General features: G+C 34.5%; 1 protein-coding gene across 4 annotated transcripts in view; it reads left to right on the forward strand.

Moving 5' to 3' along the window:
- Positions 1 to 20,403, forward strand: part of tnksb (tankyrase, TRF1-interacting ankyrin-related ADP-ribose polymerase b) — a 73,953-nt gene that overhangs the window by 34,129 nt on the left and 19,421 nt on the right. For all 4 annotated transcript variants that reach the window (XM_056457339.1, XM_056457341.1, XM_056457340.1 and 1 more), the window contains 9 exons: positions 2,862 to 2,953; positions 5,707 to 5,785; positions 7,291 to 7,462; positions 10,193 to 10,272; positions 12,460 to 12,605; positions 12,883 to 13,048; positions 16,493 to 16,712; positions 16,796 to 16,905; positions 18,809 to 18,997. In XM_056457339.1, coding sequence (XP_056313314.1) covers positions 2,862 to 2,953; positions 5,707 to 5,785; positions 7,291 to 7,462; positions 10,193 to 10,272; positions 12,460 to 12,605; positions 12,883 to 13,048; positions 16,493 to 16,712; positions 16,796 to 16,905; positions 18,809 to 18,997 — 1,254 coding nt within the window. The remainder of the gene's footprint in view (positions 1 to 2,861; positions 2,954 to 5,706; positions 5,786 to 7,290; positions 7,463 to 10,192; positions 10,273 to 12,459; positions 12,606 to 12,882; positions 13,049 to 16,492; positions 16,713 to 16,795; positions 16,906 to 18,808; positions 18,998 to 20,403) is intronic.

Consider the following 20,403-nt stretch of genomic DNA (forward strand, 5'->3'; position numbering starts at 1 on the left):
TTTCTTTCAAAACTTGAGGACTCAATCCCATCCCTCTTAAAGCTTATTGGTCTGTTTGGCATTTTCTCTGGGTTTAAACTAAACAAAAACAAATCTTCAATTATGTTTCTCAATGAACAGGAGCGATTAAATCCTAAAATGACTCACTCATTTATAAATGCTTTAAAGGGTTTTGTATATTTTTATAATTTGTATAATTTTTTTATATTTTCCAATCATTACAGCTTTCCCCAAAAATTACTTTGGAATATCAGGAAGCCAAGACTGAGACTTCCTTTACTGTATCTACCTTATGAAAGGGGAGGGCTCCAATTACCAACTTTTGTCTGGTACTGTGAGGCTGCTCAGTTCAGAGCTGCATTGTACTGGTTCTCTTGTGAAGCTGCTATATCTTGGTTGTATGTTGAAAAGTTGGCAGCAAAAGGCCTGACTCTTGACAGCTTTTTATGTTTAGCAACCTTTAAAGAAGTAAAACAAAAGACAGAATCCATTTGTAAAAAACACTATTGCAATTTGGTACGAAGCCCATAGATATCTTAAAGACCTCCCAGTGCTTTCTTGCTTTTCCCCTATTTGGGGCAATGAAAATTTCAGTCCCGCTAAAAACGATATGGGGTTTAAACTATGGATAAATAAGGGCATAATAAGATTAAAAGATTTGTACGAAGTCAATATATTAATTTCATTTTAAAATCTTGTAGCAAAATTTAATATACCTCAAAAACACTTTAAGTAAAGATTTATTTTTACACATTTAAAAAATTCCACACAGCTCCCACCAAGGTCGTTATTGGAAACTCTTGCATAACAAGAATGTTAAATCAAAGGACGAATTACACAATTATAAAACATATTAAGAGAAGAAAACTCTGAAAGTAAAAGACTAGCATGGATCCAAGATACAAAAATGGATATTCCAGTAGAGGACTGGAAGATAATTGGTTTGAATGCACAAACTAAAACATTAAACTCCCGTTTGAGATTGCTACAATAAATTGGGTAATGAGAACTTGTATTTCTCCTGTAAGATTAAATATATTCAACCCTAATATCCCTGATCTTTGTTTTAAATGCAATAAGATACATTTTTTCATTGTGTGTGGGAGTGTGAGGAGGTACAAAAATGTTGGCTGGAGGTGACTCAATATATTTAACAATTTATTTCCATTCCAATCCTTTTGTGTCCTGGATTATGTATATTGAATATGTATGAAGACAGTTGTGCTTTGTCTACTAAAGAAAGAAAATTGATTGATTTATGTTTAATACAAGTAATGCGTTCTATTGCTTTATGTTGGAAAAATGTTAATCGCCCCTCCATTGGACTTTGGTTGAGAAACCTTATAACATGTTTGGCTCTTGAAAAGCTCACATATATAATAAGGAAATCTCTGAATCCTCTGAATTTTGTGATATCTGGGAGGTGTTTTTGAACTTTGTGAAAAATGGAGATATTGAAGAAGCTTTGGAAGTCTGAAGTTGTGCAATGTGAATTGGTGCTTGATTAGATATCTTTTTTTATTATTTTAATTAATTTATTTGAATATTATTTTTATTTTTAATTATATTTTAAATAGGATTATTATTTAATTTAGATTTTTGTAGGCCAAATTTTGGTATTGGGATTTGAATTATTGTAAAACCTTGAAAAAAAGACATGTTATACAAAAAAGAAATATATATAAGTACATGTAGACACTTTTGAACGAAGATAAATGAAGAGTTTAGATGCAAAAACCTCTAAATGCCATTTGACATTTTCTTCTAAAATTAGCATTTTTCTCGGACTCCTTTGTGTAGGCTCAGGAATTTTATTTTTATAGTGAAGAATAAGTTATTTTCATTGCCTTTAAAGTGAAATAACTGGACATAAACATAGGAGGCTGAGAAAAATGCTCATTTTAGGAGAAAATGTCAGATGGCATTTAGAGGTTTTTGCATCTGAACTTCAAATAATAATAGTAATAAATATGTTAAATAAAGATTAGAGAGAAAATTATAAATTAAGAATAAAATAAAATACAAGTAGGGCATTACTCAATATAGTCAACATAAACAATAAAACAGTGCCTTATAGAATTGGTTTCCCGAACCCCTTAAAGAGTACCTAATCTTTTCAAGGTAAAGACAAGGCATCATCTCACTAGTCTATGGAATAAAGCTGGGTGGAAGGGGATCTTTCCATTTGAGCAGAATTGCTCTGCATGCTAATAAAGAAGAGAAGGAAACAATTTTACACCTTGACGCAGATAAAAGAGAGTACTCTGAAATATGTTGAATATTGATCTCCAAAGGTTTTCTAATTTAGGACAAGTCCAAAATAGGTGATTTAAAGTACCCTCAGCACACTGGCATCTATTGCACAATACCTGTGATTTTAAGACATCTTGTCATGATAAAAATGAGCATTAATGGACAAACCAGTGGACCGACCACATTGTAAAACATCTGAAATGTTGTTTTGGTCAATTTAAAATCCCTCAGCCAAAGTCCATCATCACAGTGGTTCAGTATTATTATTATTATTATTATTATTATTATTATTATTATTATTATTATCATCTCACGTCTCCAAAATCCATATCTTCATCTTCTGAAACACAAGTAATTTATTATATAAGAAAAAAGGCCCACGGTGGCTTCACCTACAACAAATTTTGGTTTTCTTTTTAACATTTGGTGCCAGTTTATCAGGAAGTGATGATTTTGTTCTCTTAGGCTCATTGGATTGAAACACTGCTTTATTTGCAAGTCTTTTATGCGATATTCCAGTTTTGCGCATAAATTTAATTAGCATCTTTGGATGGAAACCTAGCCAATGATGTCTTTTAAAATCTCTCTCCATCTGTTTATGTTCGCAGCACTGCGCCGTAGCCTCTCCTCATCCCAAACGCAAACAGGTCACAGAGTTACTGCTGAGGAAAGGTGCCAACATTCACGAGAAGAACAAGGAGTGAGTCTTTGATTTTTATGTTGGATCGGGGTACCCACGGGTCATGGAATTACTCATGGAACTTTAAAAGCTGTTTTCCAGACATTGAAAGACGGGGAATTTGTATATTATTTTTCATCCAAGTAATGGAATTTGAGGGATTTTTGTTTGTCGTTTTAAATTGGTGTTTCTATTTATCAATATACAGTTGAGGTCAGAATTATTCGCCCCCCTGTATGTTTTTCCCCAATTTCTGTTTAACCAAAATACTTTTTCAATACATTTCTAAACAGTTTTTATTACCCTTTTCTACTAACTGATTTATTTTATCTTTGCCATGATAACAGTACATAATATTTGATTTAGATTATAGTGACACTTAAAGGCTTAACTAGGTTAATTATGGTAACTACTCAAGCCATTGTATTACAGTGGTTTGTTCTGGAGACCAGTGGTCCTCAACCACCGGGTCATACCGGTACAAGTCCGTGGATTAATTGATACCGGGCCACACAAGAAATCATTAATTATTTTTGTTTTAATTATCTTTTGAGTCTGAACAATTTTTATTTTGAAAAGCTTTTATTTTGAAAAATAACCGTATTTTCTTGCTTGCATCTCAGTCACTTGAGTGCCCAAAATTAACCCACAAGCAGCAAAATGAGTAAGAAACAGATGTCTTTGAAAAGTTTCTTTGCTAAGGGGAAAAGGCCCAGTAAAGGACCTGCAAACTGCGAAGCAATGGATCTGCAACCCATTTGTCAACATATCAGGTGAATCCACCATGTCTGTGCAAGAAGATCAACTTCTGGAGATAGCAAATGACGGCGACCGTTCGCTTATCGCGTATTTTCTAAAGATAACGCAACTTCGTTATTTCCAATGGAGGTGCGTGGCGTGATGCGCTCGCGCCTTCCAGACGCACCGAGTTGAATGAATACCCAAGCGCACCGTGAGTCGTGTGACAAGAACTGACCGATCAGCTTAATACTTTGTATGGAATATACACATTTCAGTAAGACTAATTATCTCAGGCAAACACAGAACACCCAAACACTGCACTGGTTTGTAATTTTTCTCCATAAATAAAACTTGTATCAGAGTTACAGCAATGTTTGTCAGCTTGTTCCTCTGAGAAAATGATTGGTGGTCGCCTATCAACCTACAAACCAACTCAACTGCTAATTCTTTGCTCTGTTAAACATGATTTGGGAAATGATGGAGGGCGAATAATTCTGACTTCGACTGTATATAAATAGAGTTTGTTCTGTTGTTATGGTTATGCTTTTTTCATCTTTATTTTATTCTTTTTACGCTCGTCAACTTGCAGCCACTTACAGTTCAATCTAATTCAAGTTTATTTGTATAGCGCTTTTTACAATATTTACTGTTTCACAGCAGTTAAACGTTGTCAAATGGCAATGTCAATTATATTTATCAACAAATCAACAGTAAATGCAGTCATTAGACTGTAAAATAAGGCAAGGCAAGGCAAGTTTATTTATATAGCACATTTCATACACAGTGGCAATTCAAAGTGCTTTACATAAACAGGAATAAAAGAAACAATTATAAGAGAAATAAAAACAAACATAAAAATGGTAAGAATAAAAATAAAATTAAATAAAAGCTGATAAAATGTGTTATAAAAGAATTAAAAAGAAGAGAAAAACATAGTAGTTCGATCTGTCGGACGTAGCACAGTGCTCATTCAGTAAAGGCACAGCTAAACAGATGTGTTTTCAGTCTTGATTTGAATGTGCCTAATGTTGGAGCACATCTGATCATTTCTGGAAGCTGATTCCAGCAACGAGGGGCGTAGTAGCTGAAAGCCGATTCACCCTGCTTTGACTGAACTCTTGGGATTTCTAATCTATTTGATCCTAAAGATCTGAGTGATCTGTTAGGTTTGTATTCAGTGAGCATATCTATAATGTATTGAGGTCCTAGGCCATTTAGTGATTTATAGACCAGTAATAATACTTTAAAATCTATTCTAAATGTGACTGGGAGCCAGTGTAAAGACCTGAGGACAGGTGTGATGTGCTCTGATTTCCTGGTTCTGGTCAGAATTCTGGCCGCAGCGTTCTGGATGACCTGCAACTGTCTGACTGTCTTTTTGGGAAGGCCAGTGAGGAGGCCATTACAGTAATCCACCCTGCTGCTGATAAAAGCATGAACAAGTTTCTCTAAGTCTTCACTGGAAACAAAGCATCTGATTCTTGCAATGTTTTTGAGATGATAGTATGCTGATTTACTAACTGCTTTGATATGACTATTAAAACTCAGATCTGACTCCAGAGTCACACCAAGATTCTTGACCTTATGTCAAGAGCTATAAAATAAGCCAAACATATCAAGAGGGTATTCATTTTAAGAGCTTTGGCTTCAAAATGAGCATTTGAAAACTTGCCTGTTATAAAGTAGATGACAGAAAAGCAAAATAAACTAAATTGTAAAGCTTTCAAACATGGCAAAGGAAGCTCTTCATGGCCACACAAACAAGTACTATTTCAAAAGCAGCTGAAGAAAATGATTCATTGTTGTTCTCATAGTCGCTTTTAAAGTCATGCAATCATATTCAAACAAAAAACCCTTTTTTAATTTTAACATATTATATTAGTAATGTATAAGCACTACACCAGCCTGTTTTTATGTCCATTAGATGTCATGAAAATTCAGCCTTTTACTCAGTGAAAGTCAGGAACCCTGTTAGAGACGGTTTGTTCTCCTGGTTACTGTTTCTCACATTATTTTATTGTTTTTCCTCATAGTTTCATGACTCCGTTTCACGTAGCAGCGGAACGAGGTCATAACGATGTGCTTGAAGTCCTGCAGAAACACGGAGCAAAGGTACCAGTGTCTTCAACATGTTAAAACGTAACAAGTTTAAACATAAAACTAACTGTTATCAGACCACGCACCAAATATTTTAAATGTGTTATGAGGTTACTCTGCAAGTCTTTTTTAAAATTATTATTATTAATATTATTCATTCAAATAAAACAAGCTATTACCGTGCTCAGCATAAATGAGTACACCCCCCCTATTTTGAAAATAAATATTTTGTCCATTTCTCAGTAAATTTAGGTAATATATTTTGGTGCATTTCAACAAAAAAGATTTATTAAACGGATTATTAAAAAAATATTTTAGTCACTGAATATCTTTAGAAATAGAAACAGAATACATTTAAATCCATGCAAAATATTAAACGGATATTACAAACAGCAAAATATCAACAAAATTTAATATTGTTTTTGTTTCTCTTGATTTTTATTCCTATTTTTAAAATGTTATTCAATATTTTAACTTATTTTTGGACCGTTATCATAAGTTATTTTGTTAGATTATCTCCAGATTTGGCTTCTGTACTGACTAATCTAATGTATATGCGCAAATATAATACTGTATTGCATCCTATAGAAAATATTATTTAAATGTGAGATTTGTGAAAAGTGTACTCGTATATGCTGAGCACTGTGTATATACTATAATTTCATTAAAAAAATGTGAAGTGTTTATTTTTCAGTAATTTACACCTTTTTCCAAAATGGAATTGAATTTTGCGATTTATGTCAAAATGGCTTAACATTAATAATAGTTATATGTAATAATAGAATTATAATAATAATATACTACTACTAATAATAAAAAAAGTTGTAGTTGTAGTAAATGAGAAAACAATAATAGGAGAAAAATTACTTGTGAAATGACTATTTAAGAAAAATAATTTTTATTTTCCTAACAGCATAATAATTAATATTAATTGCTAGTATTTTGGTTATTTTAATTGCTTAATTTCCATAATACACTTTCATTATGACTTGAAGACTTTTTGTTGATTAGGATTATTCATCTTAGAATAAAATTTTTTTTTTTAAAAATTGCTAAATTTACAGTTTTGGTTTTATTTTGATTATCTCTGTAGCCCTTATTTGTTATGTACTGTAGGTAAATAGTTGAATCCATAGTTGTAACATGTTGCTATCCTGATTATAAGATATAAGGACAATATGTATAAGAAATAAAGTGTTTGCTCAAATCTGAATTGAAATCAGCATATTTAAGTAACAATTTTCTGTATAAGCATTTTTATGTTGTATTTATTTGTGTTTAAGATACAATTCAGAAGATTTGCGCTCATTACATTACATCTTCTGTGTTTCTCAAAGAAGTCTATCATGCTCGTGAGGGTTGCCTTCATTTGATACATTAAATGTGCAGTAAAATGTTACTTGGTTTTTCAAGTATGTTTTCAAGAGTGTTTTTGAATGTAATATATTTCTGTAATGGAAAAGCAGACTTCTCCGGTCTTCATAAATCTCTTAGACTGAGTTTTGCATGTGTATGTTCAGGTGAATGCTGTGGACACACTGGGACAGACAGCTCTGCACAGGGCGGCTCTTGCTGGTCACATCCAGACCTGCAGATTATTGCTGAGTTACGGGGCAGATCCTTCAATCGTCTCACTGCAGGGATTCACTGCGTCACAGATGGGGAATGAAGCCGTTCAGCAAATACTCAATGGTACGATTGCAGTATTACAGTACATACAGTTGGAGTCAAACTTATTAGCCCTCCTGTGAAATTGTACTGTATACTCAAACAATTTCCCAAGTTCTGTTTAACAGACCAAGGAGATTTTCACAGCATTTGCTATAATATTTTTTTTCTTCTGGAGAAAGGCTTATTTCTTCTTTTACTTTTTAAACATTACATTAAACATTACATTAAAATTATATTATATTATATTATATTATATTACATTACATTACATTACATTACATTATATTATATTTTGTCATGAAAGAAACAGGGAGAATCCAAATTCGAGAGAAGGATAATGGAGTTTAATAGAAGTGTAGAAGTGATAAGTATTAAAGTGCTCAAAATGGCAGAAAGACTTCACAGAGAGCTTCCACAGGGCCAACGAGCACCCCACCCGACAATCTAGACTAGAGAGGAAACCTGAACATAACACAGACAGCAACACGAAAACAACAACAGACTGATAACCATCCAGTGAAACACACACTCAATATATAGCCAGCAAAACAGGCATCAGCTAGAGTGTGCTGATTAGGTCAGCTGATTTGAACGCTCACCACCATGAAAAAGGGAAACAGACTAACCCACACTCAGACACCATAACACACATGGCATAACACATAACATACAGAAATAACACACAGACCCATAAACTGTGACAATATTATATTATATAGGTTGTTGGCAATCATGTGGTTCTGATGATGCGTGAAATTCAGATGGAGGACAGGAAATGAACAAAAAAATAATAGGAGACATAGCGGAAAGTCCATATGTTTGCGGAAAGTCCATATTTCAAAGGAGATATAAATGGAAAATAACCACATATGTTGGGCATGAGTAGGGCCACACCGAATCTGTGCGCACAGAAATCAGCAGATCATTGAGTCTATTTATTTACTTGCGGAAATGTCTGTAAATTTATATTTATTCAGTTTTTTAATTAATTTCAATAATAGTATTGACTGATATGAAAGCGTTCATATGATTTATTTAAAATACAGTTTGTAAAACAATATTTTCTGTCTTGTAGTAGATATATTATATGAGAGAAATGCTTTGTTTGCCTATTAAGTGGATCTAATTGGATTTTCATTGTAAACATTATATAAAAGTTAAAAAGGTGTTAATTTTTTTATTTCATATATAAAATTTATAGCTATGATACTCCCAAAATCATTCCGCATAAATCTGCAGGTTTTAAATGAAATTCTGCGCAGAAATAGCAAAAACTATCCGCAGATTCTGTCTGGGCATGAGCCTTATATCATGAAGAGGGCCGAGTTTTCGACGGAACTAACATATATTTGTCGTTGATGCGGTACATACTGTATAAATATATGCATGAAAAATACTATAGTAAATGCTATAGTGTTTAGAAGCATACTATTGACAATAACTATTGAATTAAACTCGTAGTAATTATATTGTTGCTGTGATAATAAACAAATTATTCAATAGGCTTCAGTTACTATGCTATAATCACGATGCACCACTGTTTACACTAACATTACAGTTTATCAGTTTACTGTGCTACAGTATTCTGTAACATTCATTAACTAAGAGTTGTACACATTATACACTTTACTATGTGGTTCAAAAACATTTTTATTACAAGTCACTATAGTTTTTCCCCCACACGGATATCTTCCAGACATAACAGATGTAAGCATACAAAAGCGTGGACATAGTCTACATACTATCAATTATTTATTTTTTTATAAGGGAGAAAAAATGCTCCACATTAACCAAAGTTTAGTTTTGTCACAAGGGTTGCATTTTTTTTTGTTCGGTCTATGAACAAACACTCACTGCTGCTGAGCATCTCGATGTTCACGTTACGGTTTATTCCACCAAAACTCCAGTGAAGACATGGATTATTGCAAAACAATACGGAGATTTCATTACAGCGATTACATAACAGGGTGTGTTATTTATATTCTCCTGTATTTTGCATATATGGTGGTGTTGTAGTGTGGTATCTGATTTTTATAGAAGACATTAACATATTTATGCACATAATTAGGCCTGTATATAATTTTTATTGGTGCTGTCAAACGAATTATCGCGTTCGAAGAAGTTTGTACACATGGATGTATTAAATAAATAAATGTTTTTCTTCCGTTTTACAGATAGTTTCTGGAACTTTCTCCCCTTTATGAGCTAAAACGTTTGGAAGTCTATGAAAGCTGTCCGGCATTTCTTATTTTGACCGATTTACAACATAAAACAGAAATATTTTGATGTTCTGATAGCTGCCCTCCATCTGAATTTTGCTCGTGTTAAAACAAATCAATGTTATACAATGACTTGCATAATAAACCCCAGTTAACCTAAATAAACCTTTAAATTGCACTTAAGCTGAATACTAGTACCTTGTAAAATAACTTGTAAATATAAATTTAAAATTCAATTTAAAGTGACTTATGCATATTATGTACTGTCATTATGGAAAAGACAAAAGAAATTAGTTATTATAAATTAGTTATTATAAATTAGTTAATAAGTTTATTATGTTTAAAAATGTGTTAATCTTCTCTCTCATCATGAACACTTGGGAAATATTTTTTAAAAACGTTTTTAGGAGGACTTTACAGCTGTATGTCACTCTGAGTTTTATTACAAGATTATGAATAAATTATCTTTCCAATTTTCCAAAGAACACTAAACACTGAATCTGTAATGATTTTCTTGTGTTTATTTCTCCAGAGAACATTCCTCCCCGTAATTCAGATGTGGATTACCGCTTGCTCGAAGCTGCTAAAGCCGGAGACCTCGATACAGTGAAGGTAAAGGATGTTATTAGAGTTTAGATGCTATTTTAAATGCTGCGAGTGAGTTTCACTTCTGCGATGTGACTCAAAGAATACAAAAATGGTCATTATTAGCGACTCCTTTAGGCATTATAAATAAAAATCCCGCCATCATTTACTCTACCGCCACTTGTTTTAAACATTTAAACATTTATTTCTTCTGTTGAACACAGAGGGAGATGTTTTGAAGAATGTTGGAAACTGCTAGTCATTGACGTCCATAGTATATATTAATGTCAATAACTTCCGCTTTCCAACATTCTTAACAAAAATCTTTTTTAGTGTTCAACAGAATAAAGAAACTCATAAAGGTTTGGAACAACCTGACGATAAATAATGTGAAAATGTAAAATTTTGAGTGAACTGAATCTGCTGAGTTAGGTAAAATTAGGTCATTTAAAATAGGATTATAAAGATCAAAAAGTATGTAAATTCAGTAATTTAATTTATTTATAATGTTGTTAATTTTAAAGGTATTCTGTCCACATAATGTGCCATTTTTTGGGGTATACTTATAAGAAAAAGCACACCAGTTCTATTTCAGTTGACAGCAAATACTTGTATACTTAAATACATAAAATATATAAATGTTTTCTTTGTGTTCAAAACACAATGAGAGAAAAATAAAAAAAGAGTTTTACATGAGTAACAGTTCGATATGGCTATACATTGGCACTGGTGGGGAGGCATGCGTTGTCCCATCAGTGACGATATACAGCCATATCACACTGCTTCAAGTGTGATATTGCATTTATACAACAGTTAAACGGCAAAATTGTGTGTATATCCGTCAATCTGCAGCTGATGGTCAGAACAGCAGAAACCGTTGCTCATTCACCAACATCACTTTAGAGCTAGTATTTGAATGATTCTCTAGCGTAATGTCTAAAATGATGACAAAACTGGTGATTTTGCTCACATTTTAAGATTATAATGCTGAACGGCATGACGTGCCATCAGTCTACAGAGATTTCCCTGTATTTCTCTGTTGCAATCGGGAGATCACAATAATTAACCCCGAAAAAGCCAACTACTAGCTTACTTTGGTATAAAAGCAACACTACAAAATACAAAAGAGACAGATCGTCTTAGAAAGTCATTTACCTGTTTTATAATAATTTATTTAGCTGTAGTTAGAAATTTGAGTTTTTCCTTCCCTAAGGACCTATTATGTGGTCTCTGTCGGCATCCTGTGGTTGAATGTCAACCCTCTTTGCTCTGCCCAGTATGACAGGCGAACGTGCTGAATCTCCGAAATTATAGATATTTAAAATAAGCACTATCCTTAAAATAAACTGCGTAGTTGCAGTCTAAACATCGACATTCTTGCATAAAAAAACATCAAAAGTACATTATGTTGACCAACAGCTGCAATATTTGTCAAACTGAAGTGAGTTTATTCATCTGCTGTCACTCTATGTGGGCAGAGTAATACACAAGGGTGAAGAGGCTGTAGGAGTGCTGTTATTGTGGGAATATATATATATATATATATATATATATATATATATATATATATATATATATATGTATATTTATATATATATGTATATGTATATTTTTATATATATATATATATATATATATATATATATATATATATATATATATATATATATATATGTATATATATATATGTATGTATGTAAATGTATATGAAGAGTTCAGATGCAAAAGCCGCTTAACGCCACATCCGCCAAAAATGAGCTAATGACATTGAGTGAATGCTTTAGGCACGTAGTACATGTCCAACAAATAGATTTACTTCGAATCATCTAAATCCCATATATAAATAAATACATACATACATACATACATACATGCATATAAATATATATATATATATATATATATATATATATATATATATATATATATATATATATATATATATATATATATATATATATTCATATTCCTATTCCTATTCATTCTCCTGGCTTGAAGTCTGAAATTACACTAGGATAATACTACACAAAATTGTTACAAAATGCACAATATGTTTCCTATTAAAGTATTCTAGAGCACACTATTTTTACAATCATCTCTCAAAATGGACTAAAATATTGAAGTATTGGAGTTCACTCAGCAATATGATGCAGTACTGTGGTATTTCTTTGAGTCTGATTTGAGATTAAAATGTTTTGTTTGTGTCTCCTCCAGCAACTGTGCTCTCCTCAGAACGTGAACTGTCGGGATCTGGAAGGTCGTCACTCCACACCGCTGCACTTCGCCGCTGGCTACAACCGCGTGGCTGTGGTGGAGTATCTGCTCCATCACGGGGCCGATGTACACGCTAAAGATAAAGGGTATGATCATCTTCATTAGCATGACATTTCAGTTTTAAAGGGGATAGTTCATTCAAAAACTCTGTTTTACTTTCCCTGTGGTTCCAAACCTTTATGAATTTCTTTTTTCTGTTAAACACAAAAGAAGATACTTTGAGGAATGTTAGAAATCTGTAACCATTGACTTAGTAGGAAAAACAAATACTATGGAAGTCCATGTTACATGTTTTCAGCATTTTTCATGTACATTTACAGCCATTACACCCCTGCATTGCTCTCTGTCTGCTCTCTTCATCAGGGGTCTGGTTCCTCTGCACAATGCATGTTCGTATGGTCACTACGAGGTGGCGGAGCTGCTGGTGAGACATGGAGCGTCTGTGAACGTGGCCGATCTTTGGAAATTCACACCACTACACGAAGCTGCAGCAAAGGGCAAATACGAGATCTGCAAACTACTGCTCAAGGTTTAACACATCACATGGAGAAATCATACACATGTTGGCCACAAAAATGTTCATTATGTATGTAACGGTCTCCGACGTCATTTGGTGAATATGGAGCCGTTTTGACTGCAGCCGTGATGTTTTACGACATGTCCAAGCAATTATCTCAGAAAATTCATTTAGTTGTCTTACAAATGCCACAATGAAAACACGGTCAAAAAACTGTTTCCCTTCCACTCCTGCCTGCTGATCACTCATCACCTGTGTCGTCTACATAAGCAGGTGAACTGACGTGAAATGTAGGTGGAGCTAATACATATCATCAAACCACACATACCGTGACACAGAATAATACAGCATTAATATTCTTAATCTTAATTACTCAATAATCATACAACAAATAAAGTATATAATTATAGAAATACCACAAATGTCTCCAACAATGTATATATATGAACAGTTGAAGTCTGAATTATTAGCCCCCCTGAATTATTAACCCCCCTGTATATTTATTTCCCCAATTTCTGTTTAGCGAGATTTTTTTCAACACATTTCTAAACATAAGTTTTAATAACTCATTTCTAATAACTGATTTATTTTATCTTTGCCATGATGACAGTAAATAACATTTTGCTAGAAATTTTTTAAGATAATAGTATACAGCTTAAAGTGACATTTAAAGGGTTAACTAGGTTAATCAGATTAATCAAGCAAGTTAGTGTAATTAGGCAAGTCATTGCATAACAATGGTTTGTTCTGTTTTTGCTTAAAAGCACTAATGGCTCGTTCCCACTGACTGGTACGGTACGGTTTGGTTTGGTACGGGTCACCTTTATCAGGCTTGCGTTTCCACTTACAAGGGTACCCTTTTGGTGGGCGTGGTGTATGACAGAAAGTTTCAGTCGACGTCATTCTAGCTCGAGGAAATGTCTACAATAAAGCTGTACGGGTCGCTTACATATCATATGAGAAGCACTTCTCACAAAACAGATGCTTTACACACATAAATACTTGTGTAGAAATGTTTATAACTAAATTTTCAATGAACATGAGTTGATTATAACTGCCGATCAATGACAGTGCGAAACAGCCTACTGTAACGTCTGTAATTATATTAAATAACTAAATAAATGAACATATATAAACACATACAGCCCCTTACAGTCTCCGATATGTTCCCAACTACAGAAGAACTACATAAAGTGGACATTTCGCCCGTATTTAATGTGCTCCTTTTTTCCCGGCTTCTCCTTTGTTTCTTCGCGCTTCACTCTCGCGTTTGTCAGTGTCTGACAAGATCGGGTTTCAAAAGCACATCAATAATCAAGCGCAGGTTATTATCATCAGCTGAAGAAGTTTGTTATTTCAGATATAATGTTAGACGCGAGCGAGCGCTAGCAAGAAAGCGAAACCGCTCGCGCCTCAGACTGGCTCGTAAAAAACTACGGGGCACAGGGTAAATCTGCTCTTCTTCTTGGATTTGTGGCTGTCCATCAAGATGACGACAAGGTTTGTTTGAGCCCAGATCGACCATGGCTCGTTATTATATGTATTTATAATTCCGCTAAAATCTCTCGCTGTGCATTTCAAACATGGCGGTTTTTTGTTTTCATTCTGGCTTGTTGCGTAAGCGAATGACGTATCTCTGTAAACCAATAGCGTTCAGCTGCGCGTGTGGCTCCGCCTTTTGGGTCCCTTTCTCGTGTTTGGTACCCTTACGAAAGGGTGCCGAAAAAGTGGTACGGTACGGTTCGGTTCGGTACGCTTTTTGACAGTGAAAACGGCCATAAAAGCGTACCAAACCGAACCGTACCGTACCACTCAGTGGAAACGGGCCATAATAAAACCACCTTAAATAGATTTAAAAGAAAATGTAATCTGCTTTTATCCTAGCTGGAATAAAACAAATACGACTTTCTCCAGAAGAAAAAATATTACAGGAAATACTTTGAAAAATGTCTTGTTCTGTTAAACATCATTTGGGAAATATTAGAAAATAAGAATAAAATAATCATATTGACTTTAACTGTATGTATATTGTTGAAATTTTAATCCTAAAGTTTTGCCAAATACATTGGATTGTAATTCAAAAGTGAAAATTATTATTGTGTTATTGTGTTAGTGAAATGTGTTAGTTCTAATAGAATATGTTTTATTGTTATAATATATTCATATTTATAGTTTTTTTAATAGTCATGTAGTAAAAATTATGGTAATGTCCGAGAAAACATGATTAACAATGTACATTTATCAACATTTGAAGTGGATCAAAAAGTTTTTAAAAAGTGTCATGAGACAAATGGGTGTTGATGAATAGGACAGCTTTGATGAAAGGTTATGATCCACTTCAAATGTTGCCTACTGTATATAATATTTTCTATTAAATACTTTTATTAACCCTTTTTTTTAGCATGATAAAATTCCTGCACAAAATTTTTTATATAACAAAATTTAAACATGAGATATTTTACAATTTGGATTATAAATTCTAAAAATATAATGTTATTCAATAAATTGGCATTTAAATATAAATAAATTGCTACTATTATTGCAATTATCATTATTATTGATGTAAAAAACACCTAAAAATAACTTGGTTAGCAAACAGATTCAAATTTAATGTTTCTTTAAAAGAGTTTCGTCAACATTTAAACAATTTTTTTACATTTGTGATTCAGAGGTGATGTATATAAATTCATAACAAATATATTTATGTATGTTACGTTCTTTAGGTCTTATTAATAAACTAATAGTATTTTTGACTTAACATATAATAGTTTTAGTGTGTTTGTAATGAATGGATGAAGAAAGAATAACTGAAAACCGAATATCACTGCCGTTGATTATTGCCCATACTACCAGTGAAACCAGGAAAAATATTTGTACAGTAAAAGAATGAATATTTACAATGTATAAATGATGAACCTGAAGGAGAGGAGGTAGTTAGAGATCCTTAAATCAAAGAAAGAAATATAAAAATAAAACAAATAAACTAAAATAAATATCAAAATAAAAAGAAACATCTTCAACGTACCAAATGTCTTAACTGAACTACTCTAACTGAAAATCCTACACAAAACAACACGCTCTCCTGAACCTAATTAAAAAACACACAAGTTAACCTGGCTGGTCTAAATGTATATCGTGCAATTTACTTACCTCTACCACCTCTTCAAGGCTTTTCTCAGGAGTATCAGTTAACTGGGCAAGTTCACAAACAAACAGATTTTATCTCGCATAGTTAGTTAATTAATTAATGCTGCCAACTGATGATCAACAGAAAAAATGATCTCTTCCTATTAGGGAAAACCACCAACAATACATGATAATATGCTGTCATGGCTTTGTAATCAAAAAATGTCATTACAATGGAAGTCAATGGGGCAAAAACAGCCACTAACATAACGAATGGGTAGTCAATTAGAAACTGTACACAAAGTTTAAGGATCTCTACTTTCTTTTTAGCATGGCGCAGACCCGTCTAAGAAGAACCGTGATGGTAACATGGCTCTGGACATGGTGAAGGACGGAGACACGGACATTCAGGACCTGCTGCGTGGAGACGCCGCTCTGCTGGACGCTGCCAAAAAGGGCTGTTTGGCCCGAGTGCAGAAACTCTGCAGCCCGGAGAACATCAACTGTAGAGACACGCAGGGCAGGAACTCCACACCTCTACACCTTGCAGGTAAAGTAGTTTTCTCGACCTTTAACAAGCATTCGTCATCTCTGTCTGCTGTTTTAATGGTGAATTCACTTGTTTTTGATCAGCTGGTTATAATAACTTGGAGGTGGCCGAGTATCTCCTGGAGCACGGAGCGGATGTGAACGCTCAGGATAAAGGAGGACTGATCCCTCTGCATAATGCTGCTTCATATGGGGTGAGAGTAATTTTCTGGACATTACATGTCAATGAATAATGGGTTTTCTACAATAGGACGTAACAGATCAGAAATGTTACCAGAAAAATATGCACCGTTTGAAAGTTCGTGCTTGGTAAGAATTTTTATAGGAAGTTTGTTTTGCTCACTAGGGCTACATTTGTTTGATGAGAAATACAGTTAAAACAATGTAATTTCTTTTTTACTAACTAATAGAAGCATAACAATTTCCACAACTGAGAGCGAGGCAATCTCGTTGTAGTGTCTGTTTTGTTTCCAGGAGGTTATTCTGTGTTATAAAAGCAGACTTGCCAGTGAAAAATTGTTGCAAAGTCATCAAACGACAGATCGAGTTAGGAGGTGAAGGGCATGCAAGAGTTAAAAGAGTTGGTAATTTTGCTATTATAGACGTTATTTTTAGCATTAGAAACATTAGGAGTGAATGTGGAGAGCATTGATGGATATTTCTCAAGGTAAATGGAATTTCATATTTACCCCACACTCTCACTGCAGCCATGAGAACTATGCTCTCTGAGAACATCACATAGCCAGTGAGGAGAGGGGTAAAGCATTCTTAATGAATACAAATATTAATGTTTTTGAAAGAAATTATTTTGATATTATATTAACTATAGACAATTTACAACTATTTAACAAAAAAACAGTTTGATGCAATATTTTATCAGATTTATTATGCAGAAAGCAGAATTTAATATTTATTTTGTTTGGTTGATGGATGGATGGAGTGATAGAACGGTGGATGGATGGATGGATGGATGGATGGATGGATGGATGAATAGATAGATAGATAGATAGATAGATAGATAGATAGATAGATAGATAGATAGATAGATAGATAGAACGTTGGATAGGTGGGTGGATGGATGGATGGATAGATAGGTGGGTGGAAAGATAGATAGAACGATGGATGTTAGATGCATGGATGGATGGATGGATGGATGGATGGATTGATGGATGGATGGATTGATGGATGGATGGATAGATAGATAGAACGATGGATGGATGGATGGATGGATAGATAGATAGACAGAACGTTGGATAGATGGATGAACGGATGGGTGGGTGGAAAGATGGATAGAACGATAGATGGATGGATGGATGGATTGATGGGTTGGTGGATAGAACGATGAATGGATGGCTGGATAGATAGATGGAAAGATGGAACAATGGATGGATAGATGGATGTTTGGATAGATAGAACGATGGATGGATGGATGGCTAGATTTCAAATAAAGTATTGTAATTTATAGCATTTTAAAATAATTATTTAGTGATTGGCAGTCAGGTTATGTTAATAACTCTTTCTGTACCACCAACAAATGTTATTTTAACCCTTTAAAAACATTGGTACTTTGTCACGTAAAAATGACTATAAACATGACTGAAACATGGAATCTTCTCTTTGTTCATTTGACCGATTGTCATTTTGTGTCTTAAGTAATAATAATAATAATAAAATAATGTTCAAGTTCTGTTAAACCAGAGTCATTTTCTTTATTTTCCCTTAAGTGAAGTTCACGTTTAGCATTAACCAAAAACAAAAAAGCACATTTTCTTTAATACATTCTTAAATGCATTTAAAGTACAATTTTTTTTTTCGTTTGACCCATAGTCATTTTGTGTCCTAAATAAAAAAACTATTTTAAACTTGCCCTCAGTACTTTCCTGAACAAAACTAAATACCAAACTCAAAGACAGAACTTAAAGTACATTGAAGTTAAAGGACACAATTATTACCAAATGCACCTTTTTTAGATGATAAATATTAGGTCAATCTGTCTAGCAGTATAGTGCTTATGAGTTTGTGCCCAGTAATGAACTGCAATGATAATGGCTTCATTAATGCTGTGTTTTTAATGGTCTGTTTTCTGGTTCTGTCCAGCATGTGGATATCGCCGCCCTGCTGATCAAGTTCAACACGTGTGTGAATGCCACAGATAAGTGGGCTTTCACTCCTCTGCATGAAGCTGCGCAAAAGGGCCGAACACAGCTGTGTGCATTGCTTCTGGCACACGGCGCAAACCCCACCATGAAGAACCAGGAGGGACAGACGGCTCTAGACCTCGCCACGGTAAATTATCAAACTAATACGGCAAGATAATACTCCATTAAGGCCATTCACATCAAGCATGAAAACTATAAAGATAATGATAAAGACGTGTTTCGTATAATTTGATCTGCTTGGATGTATAATGTTATGTTTATTAATGAGATGCAGAATTTAGTTTTAGTATAATCTTAGCGCTTTGTCCACAGAAACTTAGTTATTCCTGCGTTGAACTCAATCTGGGGGTTCTGCTTGCCTGTACGTAGGAAATATATTTTAGCTGTTGCCTATAATGAATCGTTCTGAATGTAAAATAACAGCAGTGGTCAGACTGCAGATGTAATGGTAAAGATATAGAGAAAAGATATCAGTAGCCGCATTTCCACTATCGCGCCTAAAGCGAGCGAGCCAGGGCGAGCCAAGGCCAGTCGCGTTTCCACTATCACTTCCGGGGCGTAATCGGGCCAAAGCGGGGCTTCCTTGGGGCCAGCGTCCGGCCTTTTTCGGCCTGCCGAATACCTTGGGCCAAGGAGGGCCAACTGGGGCTTCGGGGCGGGGTTACGTACAAAGGCGGAGTTTTCCTGTCAGGTAAAGAGGAGACAAGATGCTTTCTTCCCTTACATTTGTTTTGCTATCGCGCTTGATCAACTCACTTAGCAGTTGCAGTTGTCGTTGTATACGTCGTTCTTGTCGCTCGGCTGCTCTTTTGCGCCTTGCAGCCAAAATCTGTGTTCGAAGTAAATGCCGCCGAACTCGAATGTCCTTATCCAGGGATCGCTGTCTGGCCTTACACCAACAGACCACAAACAGTAAAAAAGCAATCGCTTCGGTGTTCTCCATCTTCCAGCTCTCGTAGTGATGCCAGGTTGTGTTTGTGGTTATAATTTGAGTTTTTTGTTCCCGCTGAAGTGGGAGGGTTGTGTGACGTTTGATTCGGGGGATGGTCAGGGGGCGGTGTTTGCGTGACGCGCTGCGAGCAACTAGCCCGACAGTGGAAACGCGACATGATTTCGGCCTCATTTCTCAACCTCCCGGGCTATTGGCCCGGCCTGGCCCGATTAAAGCCCTGGCTCGCACTGGCCCGATAGTGGAAATGCGGCTATTGAGATCACTTTTAGTATGTTTTTTTTTTTTCAGCTAATGTATAATAAAACATTGACAGCCAGTTAGGATCCATTGAAATATAAAGGGCTCGCAGATTTTAATGTTACAGACGTCATTGGGAAGCTCTGCTTGATTGTTTTATTGATAAAGAAAAACATGGATGCTATTAAAGCCTGGCTATTTTAAAAACAAAAGTACGGCAGGTATCCAGCAAAGTTTTGGTGACTTTGTGTTGTGCCTTTGATAAGTTTTAGGAAAAATAATAAGTGTTGTTTTTATTCCACAACACTGACTGCAATCACTTTTACACAAGCTGGATTCACTGG

This window comes from Danio aesculapii, chromosome 5 (assembly GCF_903798145.1).
Source record: "Danio aesculapii chromosome 5, fDanAes4.1, whole genome shotgun sequence".
In the NCBI taxonomy this organism is placed as follows: Eukaryota; Metazoa; Chordata; class Actinopteri; order Cypriniformes; family Danionidae; genus Danio; species Danio aesculapii.